The sequence below is a fragment of the Prionailurus bengalensis genome, chromosome B4 (genome assembly GCF_016509475.1).
Source record: "Prionailurus bengalensis isolate Pbe53 chromosome B4, Fcat_Pben_1.1_paternal_pri, whole genome shotgun sequence".
Lineage (NCBI taxonomy): Eukaryota > Metazoa > Chordata > Mammalia > Carnivora > Felidae > Prionailurus > Prionailurus bengalensis.
Window position 1 is genome coordinate 59,964,773 of NC_057358.1, and position 25,706 is coordinate 59,990,478.

General features: G+C 36.2%; 1 protein-coding gene across 4 annotated transcripts in view; it reads left to right on the top strand.

Annotated features, from left to right (window-relative positions):
- Positions 1-25,706, top strand: part of FGFR1OP2 (FGFR1 oncogene partner 2) — a 35,151-nt gene that overhangs the window by 1,088 nt on the left and 8,357 nt on the right. For all 4 annotated transcript variants that reach the window (XM_043561440.1, XM_043561442.1, XM_043561439.1 and 1 more), the window contains exons 2-4: positions 21,357-21,505; positions 24,022-24,139; positions 25,471-25,613. In XM_043561440.1, the coding sequence (XP_043417375.1) occupies positions 21,371-21,505; positions 24,022-24,139; positions 25,471-25,613 (396 nt within the window). In that variant the 5' untranslated portion in view covers positions 21,357-21,370. The remainder of the gene's footprint in view (positions 1-21,356; positions 21,506-24,021; positions 24,140-25,470; positions 25,614-25,706) is intronic.

The following is a 25,706-nucleotide window of genomic DNA, read 5'->3' on the forward strand; positions in this document are numbered from 1 at the left end:
TTGCTTTCTCATACTCCCCCAGGTGACATTAATAATGTCACTGTGCTCCCAGGGCACTTGAAACAGCTCTGCAGTATTTATTAGGTTGTATTATTTGTTCATGTATCTGTATCAATTTGAGCTTGAGTCTGGAATCCTGTCTTATTCATCTTTGTAACAAAAGCTGGTCCAATGCCTGGGGGTATAGCAGGCATTATTTGGATGTACATAGCAGGCATCATGTGTGTACACATTTGTAAATATGTATACTTGTAAATACAAGTTCTAAAAATTAATCATAGAAGTCATTAGTGCCCTTAAATAGCCAGAAGGAACCTTGTATGTTAAAGGCCCCTGATCCATTTTGAACATGAGAAACTGTACTCCTAACACAGAAGTAATTGTACTTTTAGTATTTGTTGGTTGAGATTATGCATAATGGGAAAAAAAAAACTAACCTTTTAAGTGATTTGCTATTTTATTTTACTAGTATCTGTCTATATTTGAAAAATAGAGAAATAAGTGGGTGAGCAAATTATTTTAGACCACAGATTGTACTGGGTGCGTGTACATCCATGTAACCTCCAATGACTCCTTGGCCCATAGGTTATAAATAACCAGTTTAGATTAGGTTAGTTCCTTGACTTGTCATACCTGTTTGAACCTCCACGTATATGCAACTTATATTTAGCTACAATTCTAAGGTAAAAAAAATTCTCCTATGTCCTTTTAAATCCTGTTCTTCCAATTTTAAAATTTTATCTTCTTCAGGGGTGCCTGGGTTGCTCAGTTGGTTAAGCGTCAGACTCTTGATTTCGACTCAGGTCATGATCTCGTGATCATGAGATCTCGTGGTCGTGAGTTCCAGCCCTGTGTCAGGTTCTGCACTGCTATCACAGAACCTGCTTGGGATTCTCTGTTTCCCTCTCTCTCTGGCTCCCCCACTGCTTGCGCTGTCTCTCTCAAATTAAATAAACATTAAAAACAAATTTATCTTCTTCATAAAGCTTCAAACGTGTTCATTCCATCATTTTCAAAGACCATAAAAAATTTTCTACGCTTTCAAATGCAGAAATATATTGTCGATAAAAGATGCTTATTTTTATCTGTAATTTACATGCACTCTTTCTTGATTTCTTTAGATTAAAAGTTTCTAAGGAAGCCATAACTATGCTTTTTTATTTTCCTGGTTTCATATGTATCTGTTAACATTATGTACTAATTAATACAGTTAGTATGCCTGAACAATCCAATAAAATTTAAACTAGGTTGTTAATATTTAAGGACAGAGGCACCTGGGTGGCTTAGTCAGTTGAGTGTCCCACCTCAGCTCAGGTCATGATCTCACGGTTCATGAGTTCGAGCCCCATGTACGTTCACTGTTGTCAGCACAGAGCCCACTTCGGATCCTCTGCCCCCTCTCTCTCTGCCCCTGCCCCACTTGCATGTGCATACGGTCTCTATCTCTGTCTCTTTGTCTCTCAAAAATAAACAAACATTAAAAAAAGCATATTTAAAGAAATTTATGATGTGTCAGTAGTCATGATATTTCTGTGTAGGTCCAGCTATGGGATAGTGGATTTGTGGATGAAAGAGAAAGAAGAGTGACTTGAATTTCTTTAAATTTTTCTTAACCAAAATGTAAAACTGAACAGCTGGCAGTTGGTATTTTGAGTGGGTGGTGGTTTCTCTTTTATCAGCAGCAGAATGTTCCGAAACCTCTGCCAGGAGTCTGCCAACATCTTTGGGTGGCAAAGTGGGCGAGAATGTGGCTAATGCAGGCAGGGAAAAACACACTTTAGAAAAATTCCACCTGTAAATTGGGCCTACCTATGGAAAATAATGTAAGTGCACTGTGACCAGTTATGACAAGCACTATAAAGATAGGCAGATAAATTGAAAATACTCTCTTTTTTTACTGGAGTCTATTTTTAAATATTTAAAACTTGTTAGAGAGTTTGGAAAAACAATCTTCTTCCCACTCCACTTACCAGCCAAAAGAGGGGGAGAAAGCACAATGATTTTCAAAAAAGTTGGCAAAGTAAATGCATGTTATAAACTATTTTAAACTTCTGTTGTTTCACATACAGGAAATGAACATGCGGATTCTTAGAAACCCTGTGTCACTATTTTTCTAAAGTGTTAATAAAATTATGCTTTCAATTATCTGATGTTTATAATTCCTTTCTCTGAATAGGTATATTTTTGTAGTTATAAAACATATTTTAACTATAACTGATTTTGACAGTATTTCATTATGCAACCTAGAGATTTTTTAAAGTGGATGTTAATTTTAATTTTGAAAAACCTGTCAGTAAACATTAATTGATTTTATAATTAACTGTGATGCCCAATTAAAATGGATGCTAGGCTTTTATTAATCATAAGGGAAAATAGTTGAAATTTTGTGGGTTTTGGTTTTTGGGTTTTTTTTTTTTTTGGTCTTTTCTTCACTTACAGCCTGGTTTATTTTCTATTGCTGTCTTGATACTCAGTTTTTGTAATATCTTGGAAGTCCCATTGGTGAAGCATGGTCAGGGAATTTGCATTGTTTTTCCACCCGGGGAGACAGGTGGTTTTTACATGGCTAAAAGTAAACAGAGTCCTGAGGATCCATGTTGGCTCCTGTGTAGAGCACTAAACTCAGGATCAGAAATTCTGTTTCTGGTACTAGCTTGGCTCCTTGCGTTTCCTCATTGATGAAATGGGAATAACATTTGTCCTGGTGACCGAAAGAAGATAAGGTAGGATTCTTTGAGTTCGGACATCTACCAATGGTTTGAATTTGATCTAGAGTGCTCTGGATGTCCATTTAGTTGGAGAGAAGGTTGAATTAGGTTGAAGAGAAGGCTAAGAATAGGTAAACAGTTTTGAAGAAGAAAAGGGTAACTTGCTATATCAGATAGTAAGGGTGTATTTTACAACTGTTAACAGTATAGGCAGCGTGGTATTGTGGTAGAGATAGATAAAGAAAAAGACCCAGAGGTAGAATAGAGAACTCAGAAACATACCCATACATTTATTGAGAAAACATACAATATGTGTGGCATTAAAATGAGTGGGGGTACTTCTTTCCACAAGAAAGAAGTGATTATGTGACATAGAGATGCTAATTATCATTATAATGGCAATCATATTACAGTATATAAATGTATCAAGTCAACATGTTGTACACCTTAAACTTACATAACGTTATATGTCAAATATATTTCAATAGAAAAAAATTCAGTGGCAGAAGAATGTACAATACAATAAATGAGACTGGGACAACTAGTTGTCCCCATAAGAAAAAGGAAATATAGATACCTTCCTTCTGCCACACATGCATATAGCCACCAGAGGAATTCATGACAAAGACAAACCTTGGGGACAGGGAATGCACGATAGCTTTGTCCTTTAGGCAGTGCCAGATAATTGGAAACATTATATAACCTGTTGAGACTATCTTCTTTCAGTCAGCATAACGCCTTTGAGATTCATCTGTATTGTATCAGTACCTCATTTCATATGACTGCTGTACTACAGTACAGTTTTTCCACTCATTTCTCTACACTAAACACCCAGAAGTAGTACTGTTAGGTCATGTGGCAGCTATATGGTTAACTTGGTAAGAAACTGCCAAACCATTTTCTGAACTAGCCATATCATTTTGCATTTTCACCAGCATTATAGGATAGTTCCAGTCACACCGCATCCTTGTCAGCACTTGGAATGTCAGTACTTATCTTAGCCATTTTATTTGGGGTGTAGTGGATCTCATTGTAGTCTTAATTGCATTTCTCTAACGGCTAATGACTTTGAATATATTTTCATGTGCTTATTTGCCATTTATATATCTTTTGATTAAGTGTTAAAGTCTTTTGCTCATTTTAAAAATTGGATCATTTTCAGGGCGCCTGAGTTGCTCAGTCAGTTAAGCGTCCGACTCTTGATTTCAGCTCAGGTCATGATCTGACGGTTCATGGAATCGAGTCCCATGTCAGGCTCTGCACTTCTCTCTCTGCCCCTCACCTACCTGTTCCCGCAGTCTGTTTCTCTCCCTCTCTCTCAAAATAAATAAACTTTTTAAAAAATGGATCATATTCTTACTGTTAGTTTTGAGACTTTTTAAAGTATTCTGGATAAAGTCCTTTGTCAGATATGTGATTTGCAAATTTTGCCTCACATTCTGTAGCTTGTCTTTTCAGACTGTCTTAACAGTGCGTTTCCCGGAGCAAACGTTTCTAGTTTTGATGAAGTCTAGTTTATTAAATTTTTCTTTTATGAATCAATCATTTGGTATCATGTGTGAAAAATCTTTGCCCAACCCAGGTCACAGTGATTTTTCTCTGCTTTTCATTTTACATTTACATCTGTGGTCCACTTTGAGTTGATTTTTGGGTAAAGTGTAAGAATTATGTTGGGATTAATTTTTTGGCATATGGCTGTCCGGTCTTCTAACACCATTTGTTGACAAGACTGTCCCTTTGAAGTATCTGTGTACCTTTTTCTAAAATCAGTTGACCATGTTTCTGTGGGCTTATTTCCGACCTCTGTTCTGTCTCTGCCAATACCATGCTGTCTTGATTGCTGTAACTTTATAGTAAGTCCTAAAATTTGGTGGTATGATTTCTCCAACTTTGTTTTCAGAATTATTTTGGCTATTCTAGTTTCTTTGCATTTTCATAGAAATCTTAGAATTAGCTTGTCAATTTCTACCAAAAGGCCTACTGTGATTTTGATTGGAGATTGCATTAAATCTACAGATCAGTTGGGGAAAATTGACATCCTAGTATGTTGAGTTTCCAGTTTATGAACACAGTGTGTCTCCACTTATTTAGGCCCTTTTTGGTTTCTTTCATTAGCGTTTTGTAGTTATCAGTGTACTTACTCTGTATGTTTTTTTGGATTTATACCCCAAACTTTCATTTTTTGAACTATTATAAATGTATTTTTTGAATTTTGGTTTCGACTTGTTCAGTGCTAACAAATAGAAAAACCATGGATTTTCTTTTCTTTTTTTTTTTTTTTGCACATTGATCTTGTATCTTGTGACATTGCTAAAGTCACATGTTAGATACAGGAGTTCTTTTTTGGATTCTTTGGGTTTTTTTTTACATAGACTACATGTTGGCTGCTAATAACAGTTTTATTTTTTTCCAATCTATATGTCTTTTATTTCTTAATGACACCAGTATGATATTGAATAGGAGTGGTGTTTGGGGACATCCTTGTTCCTGACTTTACAGAAAACATTCAGTCTTTCACTTAAGTATGATATTGGCTATATTGAAAATGCCCCTTAAATAAACATTAAAAAATTCAAATAAAGGGGGCGGGTGCCTTGGTGACTCAGTTGGTTAAGTGTCAGCTTCGGCTCAGGTCATGATCTCACAGTTCCTGAGTTTGAGCCCCCATTTCAGGCTCTGTGCTGATAGCTCAGAGCCTGGAGCTTGTTTCAGATTCTGTGTCTCCCTTTCTCTCTGCCCCTTCACTGCTGGTGTTCTGTCTCTCTCTGTCTCTATCTCAAAAATTAAAAAAAAATTAAAAAAAAAAAAAGAAAGAAAACGCCTTTGTCAATTTGAAGCAATCCCCTTCTATTTCTATTTGCAGAGAGTTTTTATTGCAGAGAATTTGTTGTTTTGTTTTTTTGTTTTTTTTAAATGCACCAATTAGTATGAAGAAGTGTTTTTTTTGTTTTTTTTTTTAATTTTTTTTAACGTTTATTTTTTTGAGACAGAGAGCGACAGAGCATGAACAGGGGAGGGTCAGAGAGAGGGAGACACAGAATCTGAAACAGGCTCCGGGCTCTGAGCTGTCAGCACAGAGCCCCACGCGGGGCTCGAACTCACGGACCGCGAGATCATGACCTGAGCCGAAGTCGGCCGCTTAACCGACTGAGCCACCCAGGCGCCCCTTGTTTTTGTTTATTAATGGTGGATTACATTGGTTAATATTGAAATGTAGAAACAAACTTGATTTCAGGGATAAACCTTACTTGCTTATGGTGTATTATTCTTTCTATATGTTGCTGATTTGATCTGCCAGTATTTTCTTGAGAATTTTTACATTTATGTTTATGAGGGACATTGGTTTGTGGTTCTCTGTCTCTCTCTCTCTGAAGTGAGTCTGGTGTTGGTTTCAAAGTACTGCTGGCATCATTTTATGAGTTTGGAACTATTTTCTTACATTTTCTCAAAGAGGTCGCATAACATTGGTATTATTTCTTTATATGTTTGGTAGAATTTGCCATTAAAACCATCCAAATAGTGATTTTTTGTAGAATATTTTTAACTACAAATTTAATTTCTTTAATAGTTATAGGACTATTATGGAATAGTTACAGGACTATTAATAGTTACCTGTTTCCTCTTGTGTGACTATGTAGTTTGTGGTTTTAGGGAATTAATCCATTTTGTCTAAATTATCCAATTCATGTGTGCAGAATTTATTATTGTATTCACCTGTCCTTTTAATGAGTTAGGAATCTGACCTGATACCCTTTTTTTCATTCCTGACATCAGTAATTTATATCTTCTCTTTTATTTTTATTTGTCCCTTCATCAGTTTTGCTGGAGGTTTATCCACTTCATTTGCTTTTTCAAAGAACTAGGTTTTGGTTTCATTGGTTTTTCTCTATTGCTTTCCTGTTTTCAATTTCATTGATTTCTGCTCTTTTATTATTTCCTTCTTTCTATTTACTTTAGAGTTGATTTTGCTCTTTTCCTGGTTTCATAGTTTGAGGCTTAGGTAGTTGATTTGAGCTATTTTTAAATTGTTTTTTGTTTTTTTAATGTTGAATTTTGAGAGAGAGCAAGACAGAGCATGAGAGAAGGAGGGGAGAAGAGAGAGGGAGACCCAGAATCCAAAGCAGGTTCCAGGCTCTGAGCTGTCAGCACAAAGCCTGACATGGGGCTCAAACTCACAGACTGTGGGATCATGACCTGAGCCGAAGTCAGACACTAAACTGACTGGGCCACCCAGACGCCCCTGAGATATTTTCAATTTTCTAATAAAAGAATTTAATGCTACAAATTTCCTTCAAAATACTGTTACACATACATGAAAAATTTTTTGATACCTTGTATTTTCATGTTTATTTAGATGAAAGTTTCTGATTTCCAAAGTTTTTTTTTTTTCCCCCTGAGTTACTTGTGTGTTAATTTTGGATTTTCTTATCTCTTTGTTATTTACTTTAGTTTAATTTCATTATGGCCATGGAACATAATTTATATGACTGCAGTTCTTTTTCATTTGTTAAGGTTTGTTTTGTTATCTAGGATAAGATCTATCCTAGTGAAGATCCTGTGCACACTTAAAAATAATATGTAGGGGCGCCTGGGTGGCGCAGTTGGTTAAGCTTCCGACTTCAGCCAGGTCACGATCTCGCGGTCCGGGAGTTCGAGCCCCGCGTCAGGCTCTGGGCTGATGGCTCAGAGCCTGGAGCCTGTTTCCGATTCTGTGTCTCCCTCTCTCTGCCCCTCCCCCATTCATGCTCTGTCTCTCTCTGTCCCAAAAATAAATAAACGTTGAAAAAAAAAATTAAAAAAAAAAAATAATAATATGTATTCTGTTGATACTTATTTTATAAATATTAATTCAGTCCACCCCATTGATGGTGTTTGTTCATGTCTTTTGTATGCTTGCTGATTTTCTGTGTACAAATTCTATCGATTACTGAGAAAGAAATTCTCTATATGCTAGCAAAATCTTATTATTTGTCTTGTTTATTACAACCATCCTAGTGGGTGTGAAACATCTCATTGTAGTTTTGATTTGCATTTGCCTGATAGCTAATCATGTTGAGCGTCTTTTCCTGTGCTTATTAACACTCTGACTTTATTTTGATTAGTGTTTGAATAGTATACCTTTTTCTGTACTTTTACTTTTAACTTACCTATATCATATTGGAAGTAAGTTTCTATAGACTATTTACAGTTGGGTTCTGATTTTGTTTTTTTAATTTCTATCTTCTGCTTTTTCTTTTCCCTTTTTCTTTATTTTTTTTATTGAATTATGATTAATTTGCAACGTTATATTAGTTTCTGGTGTACAGCATACTGATTTGACAATTCCGTACATTACTCAGTGCTTACCATGAAAAATATAGTCCCCATCTGTCACCATATATTATTACAATATTGAATATATTCCCTATGCTGTAGTTTTTGTCTCTGTGACTTATAAGTGGAAGCTTGTCCGTCTTAATCTTATCTATTTTACCCATCCCCCAACCCATCTTCCCTCTGGCAACCACCAGTTCTCTGTATTTAAGAGTCTGGGTTTTTTAATTTGTTTTGTTAGTTTTTCTTTTTTTTTTTAGATTCCACATGTAAGTGAAATCATACAATATTTGTCATTCTCTATGTGACTTACTTCACTCAGCATAATATTCTGTATGTCCATCCATGTTGTCACAAATGGCAAGATCTCATTCTTATGGCTGAGTAATACTCCATTTTATGTATATACCACATCTTTATCCATTCTTCTGTTGATGGACACTTAGGTTGCTTCCATCTCCTGGTTATTAGAAACGTGCTACTAGAAACATAGGGCTGCACATACATTTTCAAATTAATATTTTTGTTTTCTTTGGGTAAATACCCAATAGGAGGATTAATGGATCATATAATAGATCTGTTTTTAATTTTTTGAGGAACTTGTATACTGTTTTATACAGTGGCTGCACTAATTTACATTCTCACCAACAATGCATGTACTTTTTCTCCACATCCTTCCCAACACTTCTTATTTTGTGTCTTTTTTTTTTTTTTCCTAGCCATTGTGACATGTGAAGTGATTACTTACTGTGGTTTTGATTTGCATTGCCTTGATGATAGTGGTTTTGAGCACTTTTTCATGGGTCTGTTGGCCATCTTTATGTCGTCTTTGGCAAAATGTTCACTGAGGTTCTTTGCCATTTTCAAATTGGAGTATTTGTGGGTTTTTTGGTGTTGTGTAAGTTCTTTATATTTTGGATATATTAACCCCCTATCAGATATGTCATTACAAATATCTTCTCTCATTCAGTAGGTTGTCTTTTTGTTTTGTTGATGGTTTCATCCAGTAAGCAAAAGCTTTTTAGTTTGGTGTTAACCCCAGTAGCTTAATTTTCCTTTTGTTTATCTTGCGTGAGGAGACCCATCTAGAAGAACGTGGCTATGGCTGATATGAAAGAGATTGCTACCTGTGTTTTCTTGTAGGAGTTTTATGGTTTTGGGTCTCACGTTTAAGTTATTAATCCAGTTTGAGTTTATTTTTGTGCATGGTGTTAATAAAATGGTCCAATTTCATTCTTTTGCATATAGCTGTCCAGTTTTCCCAGTACCGTTTATTGAAGAGACTTTCTTTTCCCCCATTGTATATTTTTGCCTCCTTTGCCATAAATTAATTGGTATGTAAATAATGGACTTGTTTCTGGGCTATTTTGTTCTGTTGTTCTGTGTCTTGTTTTGTGCCAGTACCATACTGTTTTGATTACTAGAACTTTGTATTCTATCTTGAAATCTGGGATTGTGATACCTCCTGCTTTGTTCTTTCTCAAGATTGCCTTAGCTATTCAGTGTCTTTTGCAGTTCTATATAAATTTTAGGTTTATTTTAGTTCTGTGACAAATGCTGTTAGTATTTTGTTAGGGATTGCTTTGAATCTGTAGATTGCTTTGGGTAGTATGGACATTTTAACAATATTAATTTTTCCAATCCATGAGCATGGAATATCTTTTCATTTGTTTGTGTCATCTTTAATTTATTTCATCAATATTTTATAATTTTCAGAGTACAGATCTTTCACCTCCTTGGTTAATTTCATTCCTAGGTATTTTACTGTTGCTACTGTAATTATAAATGGGATTGTTTTCTTGATTTCTCTTTCTGCTCCTCATCAGTGTATAGTAATGTAACAGATTTCTATGTATTAATTTTGTATCCTGCAACTTTACTGAATTCATTTATTCTAATAGTTTTTTGGTGGAGTCATTGGGTTTTCTGTATGTAGTATCATGTCATCTGTGCATAGTGACAGTTTTACTTTTTCCTTACCAATTCGGATGCCTTTTATTTCTTTTTCTTTTTTTTTTTTAACTTTTTTAAATGTTTATTTATTTTTGAGAGAGAGAGTGTGAGCAGGGGAGGGGCAGAAAGAGGGAGACACAGAATCTGAAGCAGACTCCAGGGTCTGAGATGTCAGCACAGAGCCCGATGTGGGCTTGAACCCACAAACTGCGAGATCATGACCTGAGCCGAAGCCAGACACTCAATCAACTGAGCCACCCAGGCACCCTATTTCTTTTTCTTATCTGATTGTTTCATCTGGAGCTTTTAGTACCGTGTTGAATAAAAATGGTGACAGTGGATATCCTGGTCTTGTTCCGGATCTTAAAGAAAAGCTCTGTTTTTCATCATTTAATGTTAGCTATGGGTTTCTCATATATGACCTTTATTATGTTGAAGCATGTTTTCTCTAAAATTACTTCGTTGACACTTTTTATCATGAATTGATGTATTTTGTCAAATGCTTTTTCTGCATCCGTTGAGATGATCATATCGTTTTTATCATTTTTCTTATTTAATGTGAAGTATCATATTGATTGACTTGCAGATATTGAACCACCCTTGCATCCTTTGAATAAATTCTACTTGATCCTGTTGAATGATTTTTTTTTTAAGTATATTATTGAATGAGGTCTGCTAATAGTTTATTGAGGGTTCTTGCATCTCTCTGTTCAACAGAAATATTGACCTGTAGTTTTCTTTTTTTGTGGGGTCTTTGGTTTTGGTATCAGGGTAATGCTGGCATCCTAGAATAAATCTCAAAGTTTTCCTTCATCTTCCATTTTTTTTTTGAATAGTTTAAGAAGAATAGGTATTAACTTTTTAAATGTTTGGTAGAATTCACCTGTGGAGCCTTCTGGTTCTGGACTTTGTTGGGAGTTTTTTGATTACTGATTCAATTTCATTACTAATAATTGGTCTGTTCAGATTTTCTATTTCTTCCTGGTTCACTTTTGGATGATTTTACGTTTCTAAGAATTTATCCATTTCTTATAGGTTGTCCAATTTGTTGGCATATGATTTTTTCATAATTTTCTCTTAGAATCTTTTGTATTTCTATGGTGTTGGTTGTTTCTCCTCCTTCATTTCTGATTTTTTTTTTTTTTGAGTCTTCTTTTTTCTCTTGATGAGTCTGGCCAGAGATTTATCAGTTTTATTGATCTTTCCAAAGAACCAGTTTCTGGTTTCCTTGATCTTATTTATTTTTTTTTAACTTTTATTTCATTTATTTCTGCTCTAATCTTTATTATTTTCTCCCTTCTGCTAGCTTAAGGTTTCTGCTAGTTTTTTTTTTTTATATGAAATTTATTGTCAAATTGGTTTCCATACAACACCCAGTGCTCATCCCAACAGGTGCCCTCCTCAATGCCCATCACCCACTTTCCCCTCCCTCCCACCCCCACCCCCCATCAACCCTCAGTTTATTCTCAGTTTTTAAGAGTCTCTTATGGTTTGCCTCCTTCCCTCTCTGTAACTTTTTTCCCCCTTCCCCTCCCCCATGGTCTTCTATTAAGTTTCTCAGGATCCACATAAGAGTAAAAACATATGGTTATGGTATCTGTCTTTCTCTGTATGACTTATTTCACTTAGCATAACACCCTCCAGTTCTATCCATGTTGCTACCAAAGGCCATATTTCATTCTTTCTCATTGCCAAGTAGTATTCCATTGTGTATATAAACCACAACTTCTCTATCCATTCATCAGTTGATGGACATTTAGGCTCTTTCCATAATTTGGCTATTGTTGAAAGTGCTGCTATAAACATTGGGGTACAAGTGCCCCTATGCATCAGCACTCCTGTATCCCTTGGGTAAATTCCTAGCAGTGCTATTGCTGGGTCATAGGGTAGGTCTATTTTTAATTTTTTGAGGAACCTCCACACTGTTTTCCAGAGTGGCTGCACCAGTTTGCATTCCCACCAACAGTGCAAGAGGGTTCCCGTTTCTCCACATCCTCTCCAGCATCTATAGTCTCATGATTTGTTCATTTTGGCCACTCTGACAGGCGTGAGGTGATATCTGAATGTGGTTTTGATTTGTATTTCCCTGGTGAGGAGTGACATTGAGCATCTTTTCATGTGCCTGTTGGCCATCTGGATGTCTTTTTTAGAGACGTATCTATTCATGTCTTCTGCCCATTTCTTCACTGGATTATTTGTTTCTCAGGTGTGGAGTTTGGTGAGTTCTTTATAGATTTTGGATACTAGCCCTTTGTCTGATATGTCGTTTGCAAATATCTTTTCCCATTCTGTCGGTTGCCTTTTAGTTTTGTGGATTGTTTCCTTTGCAGTGCAGATAGGCTTCTGCTAGTTTGTTCTTTTTCTAGCTCTTTAAGGTGTAAAGTTAGGTTGTTTGAGATTTTTCTTGTTTCTTATGGTAGAGCTGTATCACAATAAATTTCCCTCTTAAAACTGCTTTTGCTGCATCCCAAATATTTTGAACCATTGTGTTTTCATTTTCGTTTGTCTCCATGTATTTTCTTATTTCCTCTCTGATTTCTTGGTTGACCCAGTCATTTGTAGTAGCATGTTGTTTAGCATCCATATATTTGTGGCATTTCCAAATTTCTTCTAGTTTCATACACAGTTGTGGTTGAAAAAAGATGCTCGATATGATTTCAGTCTTCTTAAATTTATTGAGACTTGTTTTACTGCTTAATATGTGATCTATACTGGAGTATGTTCTGTGTGCACTTGAAAAGAATGTGTATTCTGCTCTTTTGGATTACAGTGTTCTATATGTATCTGTTAGGTTTGTCTGGTCTAATATGTCATGCAAAGCCATTGTTTCCTTGTTGATTTTCTGTCTAGATTATTTATCAATTGATATAGGTGGGGTGTTAGAGTCCCCTACTATTATTGTATTGCTGTCCATTTCTCCCTTTATGTTTATTAATAATTGTTTTATGTATTTTGGTACTCCTGTGTTGGATGCAGAGATATTTACTGTTGTTATATTCTCCTGATGGATTGATCTCTTTATTTTTATATAGTGCTTTTCTTTGTTTCTTGCTACAGTCTGTGCTTCAATATCTATCTTGTCTGGGGTGCCTGGCTGTCTCAGTCAGTAGAGCATGAGAATTTTGATCTCAGGGTTGAGCCCCATGTTGGGTGTAGAGATTACTTAAAATCTTAAAAAAAATTAAAAATAAAGTATTTTGTCTTGTAGGATTGCCACCCTGGCTTGCTTTTTTTGTTTTTTGGGTTTTTTTTTTTTTAATGTTTGTTTATTTTTGAGAGAATTTGCAAGTGAGGGAGGGGCAGAGAGAGGGAGACAGAGGATCTGAAGTGGGCTCTGCACCAACAGCAGAGAGCCCCACTTGGGGCTCAGACTCACAAGCTGCGAGATAATGACCTGAGCCAAAGTCAAACTCTTAAGTGACTGAGCCACCCAGGTGCCCCACCCTGGCTTGTTTTTGGTTTTGTTTTTGGCTTCTATTTGTATGGTATGTGTTTTTCCAGTCCTTTCAGTCTGTATATGTCTTTAGGTCTGAAGTAAGTCTCTTGTAGGCAGCATTTAGATGGGTCTTGTTTCTTTATCCATTAAGTTGCCCCAATTTTTTTTTATTGGAGTTTATTTATGTTTAAAGTAATTATTGATAGGTATGTATTTAATGCCATTTTGTTAATTGTTTTTTAGTTATTTTTGTAGTTCTTCTTTGTTCCTTTCTTTGTCTCTTGCTCTCATCCCTTATGGCTTGGTGGCTTTCTTTGGTGTTATGCTTGGATTCTTTTCTCTTTATTGTGTGTGTGTATTAATACGTTTTTGATTTGTGGTTACCATTAAGTCCACATATAAAATTTATGTGTGTAGCAGTCAGTTGTAAGTTAATGGTCACTTAAGTTTAAACACATTAAAAGCACTAAATTGTTACTTCCCCATCACGTTTTATGTATATGATGTCATATTTTGCATCTTTTTATTTTGTGTATCTTTGGATTTTTATAGACATAATTGATTTTTCTATTACTGTATTTTAACCTCCATACTTGTTTTATAAGTGATTTATCTACTACCTTTATTACATACTTGTTTTCACCTGTGAAATAATTTCCTTTCTTAATTTTCTTATTTCTAGTTAGGGCTTTCTCTTCCACTCAGAATTCCCTTTAGCATACTTTGTAAGGCTGGTTTGGTGGCGATGTATTCCTTGAACTTTTGTTGGGAAACTTTACCTCTCTATTCTAAAGATAACTTTACTGAGTGGAGTATACTTGTTTGCAGGGTTTTTTCCTTTCAGCACTTTGAATATATCATACCACCCCCTTCTGACCTGCAAAGTTTCTGCTGAAAGATCAGCTTATGGTCTTACAAGAGGGCTTCCCTTGTATGTAGCTGCTTTCTTTTCTCTTGCTGTTTTTAAAATTCTTTATCATTACTTTTAGCCATTTTAATCATTACCTGTCTGTGTGGACCTCCTTGAACTAATATTGTTGGAGGCTCTTGGTGCTTCGTGGATTTGCAAGTCTGTTTACTTCCCAGATTAGGGAAGTTTTCAGCTATTAGTTCTTCAAATAGGTTTTCTCTCCTTTTTTCTTTTCCCCTTCTGGGATCTCTGTATTGCAAAGGTTATTATGCTTGATGGTGTCACTGCATTCCCTTAACCTATTCTCATTTTTTATTCCTTTTTCTTTTTGATGTTCAGCTTGGTTGCTTTCCATTACTGTGTCTCCTAGATCACTAATCCATTCTTCTGCCTCCCCTAATCCCTTGATTACCTCAAGTGTGTTTTTTTGTTTCTCTTACTGAATTATTCATCCCTTGCTGGTTCTTCATCTCTTCCTTAAAGTTCTCATGAATTCATTCACTCTTTCTTAAGTTCAGTGAGTATCTTTATGACCATTACTTGGAATTCTTTATCAGGCATATTGCTTATCTCAGTTTCATTTAGCTCTTCTGCTGTGATTTTGTCCTGTTCTTTCATCTGAGACATAGTCCTCTGACTATGTTTTGTCTAACTCTCCGTGATTGTTTCTGTGTATTAGGTCAGCTACGACTTCTTGAAAGTAGTGACCTTGTGTCAAAGAGGTCCTGTGGTGCCCTATAGTATAATGCCCCCAGGTCAACAGAATCAGGTATTCCAGCAGTGTCCTATATGGGCTGTATATGTCTTCCTGTTGTGACTGAGCCTTCAGCCCAGTTGACTGCAAAGCCTACTGTGGGCACACTGGGCAGGGTTTAGTCCCTGAGTTGTTGAGGAGCCTGTGTGAGGCCCAGTTGGCTCATGGGTGGCAGGGTCAGCAGTCAGGCTACCTGTCTGCAATTAGCCTCTCTATGTTGGTACAGCAAAAGGCAGGGCCTTCTCCCTGCAGAGCCCACAGCAGCTTTTTGGGGGGCCTGGGGCCAGCAGTCAAGACTAGGTGTCTATATTCCACCTCTGGCTGCACTTGCAGGTGCACCATATGGCAGAGTACTCTTCCTGTACAGCCTGCTAAGAGGTTCGGCTCTAGAACTCTTAGAGCCAGCTGGTATGTGAGATTATCTTTCCCCTCCACAGTGCAGGAGAGTCTTTGGAATGGCACCATTCCCTGCCCGGGCTGCTTGCAGGAAATGGAGGAGCGGGAGTCTCTTTAGAGGGATGTGTGCCAAGATGGGTGGGTTGGAACAGGTAGGTGGCAGGGGAATGTGGGGGCAGGGCATGCAGTGCTAGCAAGTGTGGAGAGTGTTGGTGCTGGTTCCCGCAGGTGTCTGGCTATCTAGGCTAGGCAAGGGAAGGGAAGTGGCCCCCACCATCAATTTTTTCTTGGAGTAATCTCTGAAGATTCCTGCTCTTTCAGCACATGTCCTGAGATTAGTAAATAAGTCTCCTTCACATATACCCCAGGCACTTTTCAAACTGTTGCTCCTGTGCCTGAATTATTTGTGATGCTTGCTCTTTAAGGGCAGGGACCAGTTTCCTATTGCCCTCCACCTCTTTTGTTAAGCCAACTGATTTTTAAAGTCCCCAGAGTTAAACTCTACGATTTTAAAAGCTCCAGAAGTTAAGCCCCATTGGTTCTCATAGCCAGATGTTAATGGGAATTTGTCTTCACAGTGCATGTCCCCAGTGCCTGAGATGCCTGGGGTGGGGTCTGATACTCTTCCATGCTTGTGGTGTCCCTCCCATTTGTGGTTTGTCTTGTCAGGGGGTTGGTTCCCAACCAGAGCTCTCCTACCTTTCCTACCTCTCTACCATTAACTGTGTAAGGTGTGTTCTGCCAGTCTTCAGGTTGTTTTTAGAGTTAGTTGTACAGATGTGACTGTTGTCTTGGTGTGCTCAGGGGACAGGGTGAGCTGAAGATTCTCGTACTCCACCATCTTGGTTCCCCACCCTGGGTCCTGTTTTTTAATTCATTCTGATAATGTCTTTAATTAGTGTGTTTATAACATTTACATGTAGTGTAATTATAAATATGGTTGGATTTAGATCCAACATCTTATGATTTATTTTGTTTGTTCCTTCAATATTTTGTTCCTTTATTTTAATTCATCTCTTGTGATTTTGACTATTATCTCTGTACAGTTTTTTCAAGAGGTTTTGCTAGGAATTTTATATATATATATGTGTGTATATATATGTATGTATATATATGTGTGTGTGTGTATGTATGTATGTGTGTATATGTATGTACACATACGTATACATATATATGTATCTATACATACATACGTGTATGTATATATATATGTATATATATACACATATACACACATACATACACATATAACTAATAACATACTAGCAGGCCCACATTGTCAAGTGCGGGGCTCAGTCCCATGAATCGTGAGATTGTGACCTGAGCCGAAATTAAGAGTTGGATGATTAGCCAGCTGAGCCACCCAAGCACCCCAACATTTAATAATTTCAAGTGACATGTTGAAATCTTTTCACTTTATAGGTCCATTTACCCTTCCACTTTTATGTCATAGTTATATATTATATCTACATAAATTGAAAATTCTATCAGGTAAAAGTCATAGTTCTTGTTTTCAAACATAAGACATTTTATTTAAAAAAAATTTTTTTTGGGGGGCGCCTGGGTGGCGCAGTCGGTTGAGCGTCCGACTTCAGCCAGGTCATGATCTCGCGGTCCGTGAGTTCGAGCCCCGCATCAGGCTCTGGGCTGATGGCTCGGAGCCTGGAGCCTGTTTCCAATTCTGTGTCTCCCTCTCTCTCTGCCCCTCCCCCGTTCATGCTCTGTCTCTCTCTGTCCCAAAAATAAATAAACGTTAAAAAAAAAAAATTTTTTTTATTACGTTTATTTTTTGAGAGGCAGAGAGAGACAGAGCATGAGCGGGGGAGGGGCAGAGAGAGAGAGAGGGAGATGCAGAATCTGAAGCAGCCTCCAGGCTCTGAGCTGTCAGCACAGAGCCCGATGTGGGACTCAAACTCAGGAACCAGTAGATCATGACCTGAGCCGAAGTCGGACGCTCAACTGACTGAGCCACCCAGGCGCCCCCTCAAACATAAGACATTTAAAACACTCAGAAATAGATCACTGTATTTGCCTATTTCTGTTCTCCTTTTTTCCTGATGCTCTAATTTGCCTTCTGATACCATTTTGCTTCTCTCTGAAGAATTTCCTTTAGAACAAATCTATTAGAAATGAATTTGTTCTCTTCTGAAAATGGTTTTTATCTCACTTTCATATGTGAATGGTATTTTTTCTGGGTATAGAATTCTGGGGTGACAGTTCTGTTCTTTCTGTATTTTAAGTGTTCCACTTTCAGTTTCAATCATTTTGGCTTCTGGCCATCCTGATTCTGATGAAAGATTGATAGTCCTTCAAATTGTTGGTTCTTTATAAGTATCATCTGTCTCTTACTGTTTTCAAGAATTTTTTTTTGTTTTTAGTTTTCAGAAATTTGATTATGATGTGTCTCAGCTTAGACCTACTTGGATTTATCCTGTTTGTGTTTTGCTGAGGCCTGAAAATGATGAAGACAGGAAGATTTCTGAGGAAGAGACAAAGTGTTGCATAATTTAAGCTCATAAATAACTGTTCCAGCTAAATGTTTCCATGTTACTTTTTGCTTTTGTTTCCATATTACTTGATTGACAAGTTAGAATGTAGTTGATAGGAAATACAAACTATAATAGTATTTTAACTTCTGTTACTATTATGTCTTTTCAGCAGAGGGCTTTTTCAATCCATTCATAAAATAAATATTCTAGTATATTAATGAATGTTACATATTCCTAGAGCATAGAGAGACAACCTTATAAAATCCACTGGGAGATGTTAAAAACAAAATCCTTTAGGAATGGTTTTAGTCCTCATTTCGTCTTTAATATTTTTCCAGGGGCACCTGGGTGGCTCAGTCGGTTAAGCGTCCATCTATTGGTTTCAGCTCAGGTCATGATCTCATGCTTTGTGAGTTCAAACCCCACATCAGACTCTGTGCTGACAGTGCAGAGCCTGCTTGGGATTCTCTCTCTCCCTCTCTCTCTCTGCCCCTCTCCCACTCTTTCTGTCTCTCTCCCAAAAATAAATAAACCTAAAATAATTTTTTTAATTAAAAAAAAATAAAAATTTTCCAGATTTATCTACAAATAAAGCATGCACTGGGCCATATCTTATGCTATCCAAAAAAATTTTCTATCCATGTTCTGAATACTGTGGCCAGTTTTTTCCTATTGGAATGAGATGTTTCATGGAGTTTCTAGAGTCCATTTGAGGTTTCATCTGGTGCTATCAAGTCACCATTCTGATTGTGGCAGCTCTTATCTTTATAGATTTTACACCTTGATCATCCCATGTTTCTTTTTGGAATGTCAGACCAGATTTTGCGTGTCTGTGATGGAATCTTTGAACTTCTCCATAGATTTATGATTTTATTGTTTTATCTGAGGCCCCTGCATAAGGACTTGTGGTCAAAGAACTTAGCTTATAACACACTTTAAAGTAGTTCTATACTTACATATGTATGTATACTAGTACATACATAGAATGTTAGGTTGTATAGTATTTTTATTGTGTGTTGTCTATTTTAGGTAGTGTCAAGCTATCAAATATAAGTCAGTTTGTCCCCTCTTCTCCCTCCCTGTTTGTTTTGTTCTGTTTATTTTTGTGGGTTTATTGGTAAGGGGACTTTAAATAACTTGAAACTTTTACTCTGAAGGATCTAGTGTTTCATGGTAGTGGAGTTAATGGCAGATATGGTGACTTAAATATGAAAGGAAATCTGTATTATTTTTTTTTTCAACGTTTTTTATTTATTTTTGGGACAGAGAGAGACAGAGCATGAACGGGGGAGGGGCAGAGAGAGAGAGGGAGGCACAGAATCGGAAACAGGCTCCAGGCTCCAGGCTCCGAGCCATCAGCCCAGAGCCTGACGCGGGGCTCGAACTCACCGCGAGATCGTGACCTGGCTGAAGTCGGAGGCTTAACCGACTGCGCCACCCAGGCGCCCCAGGAAATCTGTATTATTATCCATCTATAGCATTTGGTAATTCTCTTAAAAAGTTTGGAGAAACGACAGGACATTGTTGGATGCTAATGTTTTCCTAGAAGCAGTATCTTAGATAGACACTGGATAGTTGTCCTTCTGTGTTTTAGCTAGTATGGGACATTGATAACTAATGACCCTTTTGCTTCTCATTTTTTCAAGTACCTTTTGCTAAACCTCTCAAATCTTAGAAGACAAATCTTTTGGTGGTTTTATCTGGGGAGCTAGAAGTTGTATTAATTTCCAGCTTGTTTAATTTTGGAAGCTCTCTAGAAATGTCTAGTCACATATTGAAGATTTTGTAAATTGGCAGTTTTACCCTTTAATTTATTCTAATTGAATCCTATTATTCAGGTTTGAACTAGTACAGTAGATGTAGCAAATTTCTGTCTTCCTAAAGTTGATGAAATCCTTAATTATAGCCGTTAACTGGGATCCATATGAGAGTTTTAACTTATAGAGCTGGCTTCTGGCCTAGTAATTTTATAGTGTGATTTTACTTTTTGAGAAAACCCTGAAGAGAGTATGGCTCATATAGAAGGTAAGGTAAAACTTAGTATAAAGAGAAAATTTGAAGATAGTAAGTTTCAGGGGCACCTGGGTAGCTTAGTTGGTTGTGTGCCCAACTCTTGATTTCAGCGCAGATCATGATCTCACAGTTCATGAGATCAGCACAGAGCCTGCCTGGGATTCTCTCTCTCCCTCTCTCTGCCCACCCCCAGTTTGTGGCCTGTCTGTCTCTGTCATTCTCAAAACAAATAAACAAACAAACAAAAAGATGGTAAGTTTCAGAATGTTTACATTTTTGAGAGAGATTATTTTTGAATTAAAATTTGTTTTGAGGTCACTGCATACCAAATGATGAAGCTAACTAACTGTTTCATATTTTGTCTCCTAATATTTTGAGCTCCTCTTAAATATTTATTGATTTTAACATATCAAAAATTTCTGATAATGGCTGGTGCTCTAAGTAATACATTTTTTTTAATTACTAAGGAAAGTGCAAGAGTTAGCATTATAATAGTTCCTATAAGAAGTAGTTCCTCCAAAAGAAGGACACTTTGACGTAGCATGACACATAAGAGACAACTTTGGCTGGTCAGTGTGTGTTGTGAATGGGGTCTCAGGTCACCTAACTAAGCAGAGGCTAGGAAGGATCTCCTAGTTAGTGACTGAGAATCATGAACCACAGAATATAGACTAATAAAGTGACCTTTTTCACAAATAACAAGATGAGAGAGCGCCCTCATGAAGAGCACAAATTTTTTTTTATTAAAGATTTTATTTTGGGGCACCTGGGTTGGTTAAGCATCTGACCTCGGCTCAGGTCAGAATCTCGCTGTTTATGAGTTCGAGCCCCCCGTCGGGCTCTGTGCTGACAACTCAGAGCCTGGAGCCTGTGTCTCCTTCTCTCTCTGTTCCTCCCCTGCTCATGCTCTCTCTCTCAAAGATAAATAAAAACATTTAAAAAAATAAAAATAAAAAGATTTTATTTTTCAGTAATCTCTACACCTAAACATGGAACTTGAACTTAAAACCCCAAGATCAAGAGTCGCATGCTCTACCAGCTGAGCCAGCCAGGTGCCCCAAAAGCACAATTTTTATACAATATAAAATGTATTCACTTGATTTGTGCTGCTTTTCCCCACCATAGATTCAGGGTGTTTTAAACACATTCTGATTATTTCTGCAAATCATTTATATATGCTTCAATTTTTTTACTATTATAAATTCACTTTCAAGCTTATGCCATCCTAACAGAAGCAAAACTGCAAGGGTTCTTAGATGTTTTTTTCTCCCCATGAACAGTCCTATAACAATTGTAGCTTAAGAAGCATATCTATGTTAACATGAACCTAAAATAATAAAATGGTATGCTGGCTTTGTTTTGAATCTTGATTTTAATTTTATAGGTATTCCTTTAGAAATGAGTTGCACAATTGAGAAGGCACTTGCTGATGCTAAAGCTCTTGTTGAAAGATTGAGAGATCATGATGATGCAGCAGAATCTCTGATTGAGCAAACCACAGCTCTTAACAAGCGGGTAGAAGCAATGAAGCAGGTTTGATTTTTCTTCTTTCTTGTTGATTCTTTTTTTAAAAAGCAGTCCTAGACATTTATGTATTGCTTGAATCATAAATTTCTGCCTAATTAGTATTTAGGTATTTTTTAATGTTCAATAGAATTTAAAAGTAGCTTGACTTCTATGTTTTAATTTTACTTTACATTATCATATAATTTTGTCACATCCAGGTGACAGGATATATGCATGTATACTCTAAAAACTATAGATTTGATCACTTGTTTTTCTGACAGAGTTGCACATTGGAGTTTAGAAAATATATGAATATATTAGGTTCATATATATATGACAAACACCAAATAATAACTTTTACTAATAGTGACACATACTTTTCTCTCTCATATTTTTATAATGTAATGTTCATATTCTTCTCTGTAAAAGTACTTAGTGATGTTATTTAACAATGAAATAGTTTTTGAAAATGATGTAAGGCAGTATCTGGTTTATACATTAGGCAGTTGTTGAATTTGTACTTACTACCTTGTTTTTCATTTAATGCTATCAATAAAAGAAGAAATGAAAAGGGCTTCACTTCTTATTCTTTTATATAAGAACTTGCATATAAGAATTTTCCAGTGGTCCATGGAGTTCAACTATCATTTTAAGCCTTATGATAAAAATTTTCAACTCTAAGAGAAATATAAAATCTCTGCTATTATGATGGAAATCAGGGGAGATGTATATTCATAGCCTACTCTTGTGAAACTCATCCACTTTGTAAAAGGAAGCAATCCTGGGAGTATGCTTTTAACAAAGCTACTAGAAATAATGGAGCAAATTTACTTGTTTTGTTGCCCTAAACAGATTACCTATCTCCCTAACTATCCAGTTTGACTCATGCATTCCAGTAAACATATCTGGTATTGAGTTGTAAAAACAAAAGAGTTTGACAACTAAAGTTAAAAACCAAGAATGTTATAATTAATACATTACTAAGTGGAACATTAAAATGCCTTGAATATAGGGGCGCCTGGGTGGCTCAGTCCGTTAAGTGTCTGACTCTAGGTTTCGGCTCAGGTCATGATCTCATGGTTTTGAGAGTTTGAGCCCCACATGGGGCTCTGCGCTGACAGTGTGGAGCCTATTTGGGATTCTCTGTCTCCCTCTCCCTCTCTCTGCCCCTCCCCCCACTCACACAGTCTCTGTCTCTGTCACTGTTTCTTTATTAAGAAAATAAATAAACTTAAAAAATTAAAAAGAATAAAATGCCTTGAATATAAAGGAGTACAGTTTTAAAGTTAGATTCACATTAAAAATTTTTTCATTTCTTTTGCCCATGTTCTTTTACTATTATTATTGAGATATAATTCACAATACCCGTAAATAAAAGGTACCCTTTTCAAAGGTATAGTTCATTGGATTTTAGTACATTCACAGGTTGTGCTACCATGATCACTGTCTAATTCCAGAACTTCCCATCACCCCCCAAAGTCCACCTCTGTTAGCAGCCACTCCCTTGGCTTTCCCTTTCCTCTGGCAACTAATCTTTCTATCTCTATGGATTTGTCTATTTGGGACATTTCATGTAAATGTTCTATATGTGGCTTTTTTGTGACTTTTTAAAATGTTTTTGTAGTTCATCCATGTTGTAGCATATATCAGTTTTTTTTTCCTTTTAATTGCTGACTTAATATTCCATCATATAAGGATATAGTGTATTGTGTCCATCAGTTGATGGACATTTGGATTGTTTCTATTTCGGGGCTATTATAAATAATACTGCTATGAATATTTGTGTATGTTTCTGTATAAACATATATTTATAGTTATCTTGGGTATATACCTGGGGGTAGAATGGATGGGTCATATAATAGCTGTGTTTAACTTTTTGAAGATCTGCCAGACTGTTTTCCAAAGCAGCTACACCATTTTACATTCCAATCAACAATATAATAGTTTCTCCACATTCTAACACTTGTTATTTGACTTTTTGATTAAGATCATCCTAGTGGTTGTGAAGTTGTATCTCACTGTTATATTGAATTGCATTTCTCTAATGACTAATATTAAGCATCTTTTTATGTGCTTATTGGCCATTTGTATACCTTCTTTAGAGAATTGTCTCTTCAGACCCCTTGCCCATTTTTTCCCCAGCTTTACTGAGATAGAATTGACATACAACATTGTGTAAGCTTAGGGTGTACAAGATGATTTGATACACATATGTATTGCAAAGTGATTACCACAGTAAGGTTAACACCTCCATCGCCTCACATAATTACCATGTATGTGTGTGTGATGAGAACATTTAAGATCTACTCTTATTAATTTCTAACCATAGAATACAATATTATTAACTATAGTCACCATGCTATACATCAGATCCCCAGAACTTATCTTATTTGCCCATCTCTTAATTGGGTGGTCTTCTTATTGTTGAGAGTTTTAAGAGTTCTTTATATATTCTGGATATTAAACCTTCATCAGATATATATCTCAGAAATATATTTTCAAATATTTTCTCCCCACATGTTCTTTTTTAATCTTTTCATTAGTATCAGGAAGAAATTCAAGAACTTAATGAAGTTGCAAGGCATCGGCCACGGTCCACATTAGTTATGGGAATCCAGCAAGAAAACAGACAAATCAGAGAATTGCAACAAGAGAACAAAGGTAAGATATATATAATCACTTCATTCCAGTGAACATATGATTGTAAAAACAACGGAGTTTGACCACTAGAGTTAAGAACCAGGAATGTTATAATGAATTAAGTTACTAAGTGGCTCATCAAATGCCTTGAAAATAAAGGAGTTTAAAAAATTTTTTTCATTTCTTTTGCACAGGTTCTTTTGTTACTGTTTACTATTATTTGTTACTCTCATCCACATACCATAAAATCTACACTTTGAAGAGGATAGTGCATTGGATTATAGTTAAAATTAGTTACATATTTAGTTAAAAGAGAGCTTTAATTTACAATTGGACTATTAATTTGGAACCAGTGGGGCAATGGCCAGCTAAATTTACTCTCTATTACTAATCTTATTTCTGGTCCATATGTCTAAAATCTATGTATTAGTTTTTATCCCTTTCCTATATATGAGTGTCTACCTTGCTTGGAGTCATCTTAGGTTTTCACCCTCAATATCCAGTTTGTACCATTGTTGTTACCTATGAAATAATTCCCTTTCTTTCTCTGTGGTCCCACTGCTTTGGCTTCTTGCTTAGGCGTTCATAATCACGTCCCTGAACTGTCCTCATTGGTCTCCCTGATTGCAGTCTCTTTTCCCCTTCAGTCTATCTTCAACACAGGCATCAGATTAATTTTTCAAAGATATATCTGATCATGCTATTCTTTTGCTTTAGAACCTTCACTGTATACTTATTTCCTTATCCAAAAGCCTTCAAAATTAACTCTAAGCCTTTTTTTCTTTTTCCCATACCTCTCTTCTCCATGAAACCTTTTTTCTTGCCATCCTGAACTAGTCCCTCAACACAGCATCCACTGTCATGCCTCCCTATTCAGAATGTCTTTTCCTTTATTTTTCAGCTAAGAAATGCAAATTAATCTCAGTAATGTAAAGCTTTCACCACTTTTTCCTCACAGACTTCTCTCATATATATTTGGGTACAGCTCTATTCTGTACTTTATACACTGTATTATAATTATTTATGTATTGGCTTTCTCGACTAGACTGTGCACTCCATGGCCTTTTGGGAGTTCCTAATATACAGCATTATCTGGTATTTGTTATTCAGTAAATGTTTGTTGAAATGATTCTATAAAAATTAGTTTTAAATGGTTATTCAAAAAACTAATAAAGGACTCTATTTGGTATCCTTTATTTCTTTATGGCAAGATTTTTTCATATGTTTTCTTGCCAAAATACCCTCTTTATAAAGTTGCTTTTTTGATAAATGTAATTGGGAAGAGACTAATTTTGTACATCTTTAACTCAAGTTTCAGTAAAATATACTGTTATTCTTGTTGTTCTTGATAGAATTGCGTACATCTCTGGAAGAACATCAGTCTGCCTTGGAACTTATAATGAGCAAGTATCGAGAGCAAATGTTTAGACTGCTAATGGCTAGCAAAAAAGATGATCCAGGTATAATAACGAAGTTAAAAGAGCAGCACTCCAAGGTAATCCATTTTATAAACATAATTTGAAATGAAAAGAAGCACAAATCAGTTAACTTGTGGTGAGATTTTTTTTTTTTTGCTGTTGTTAAATCA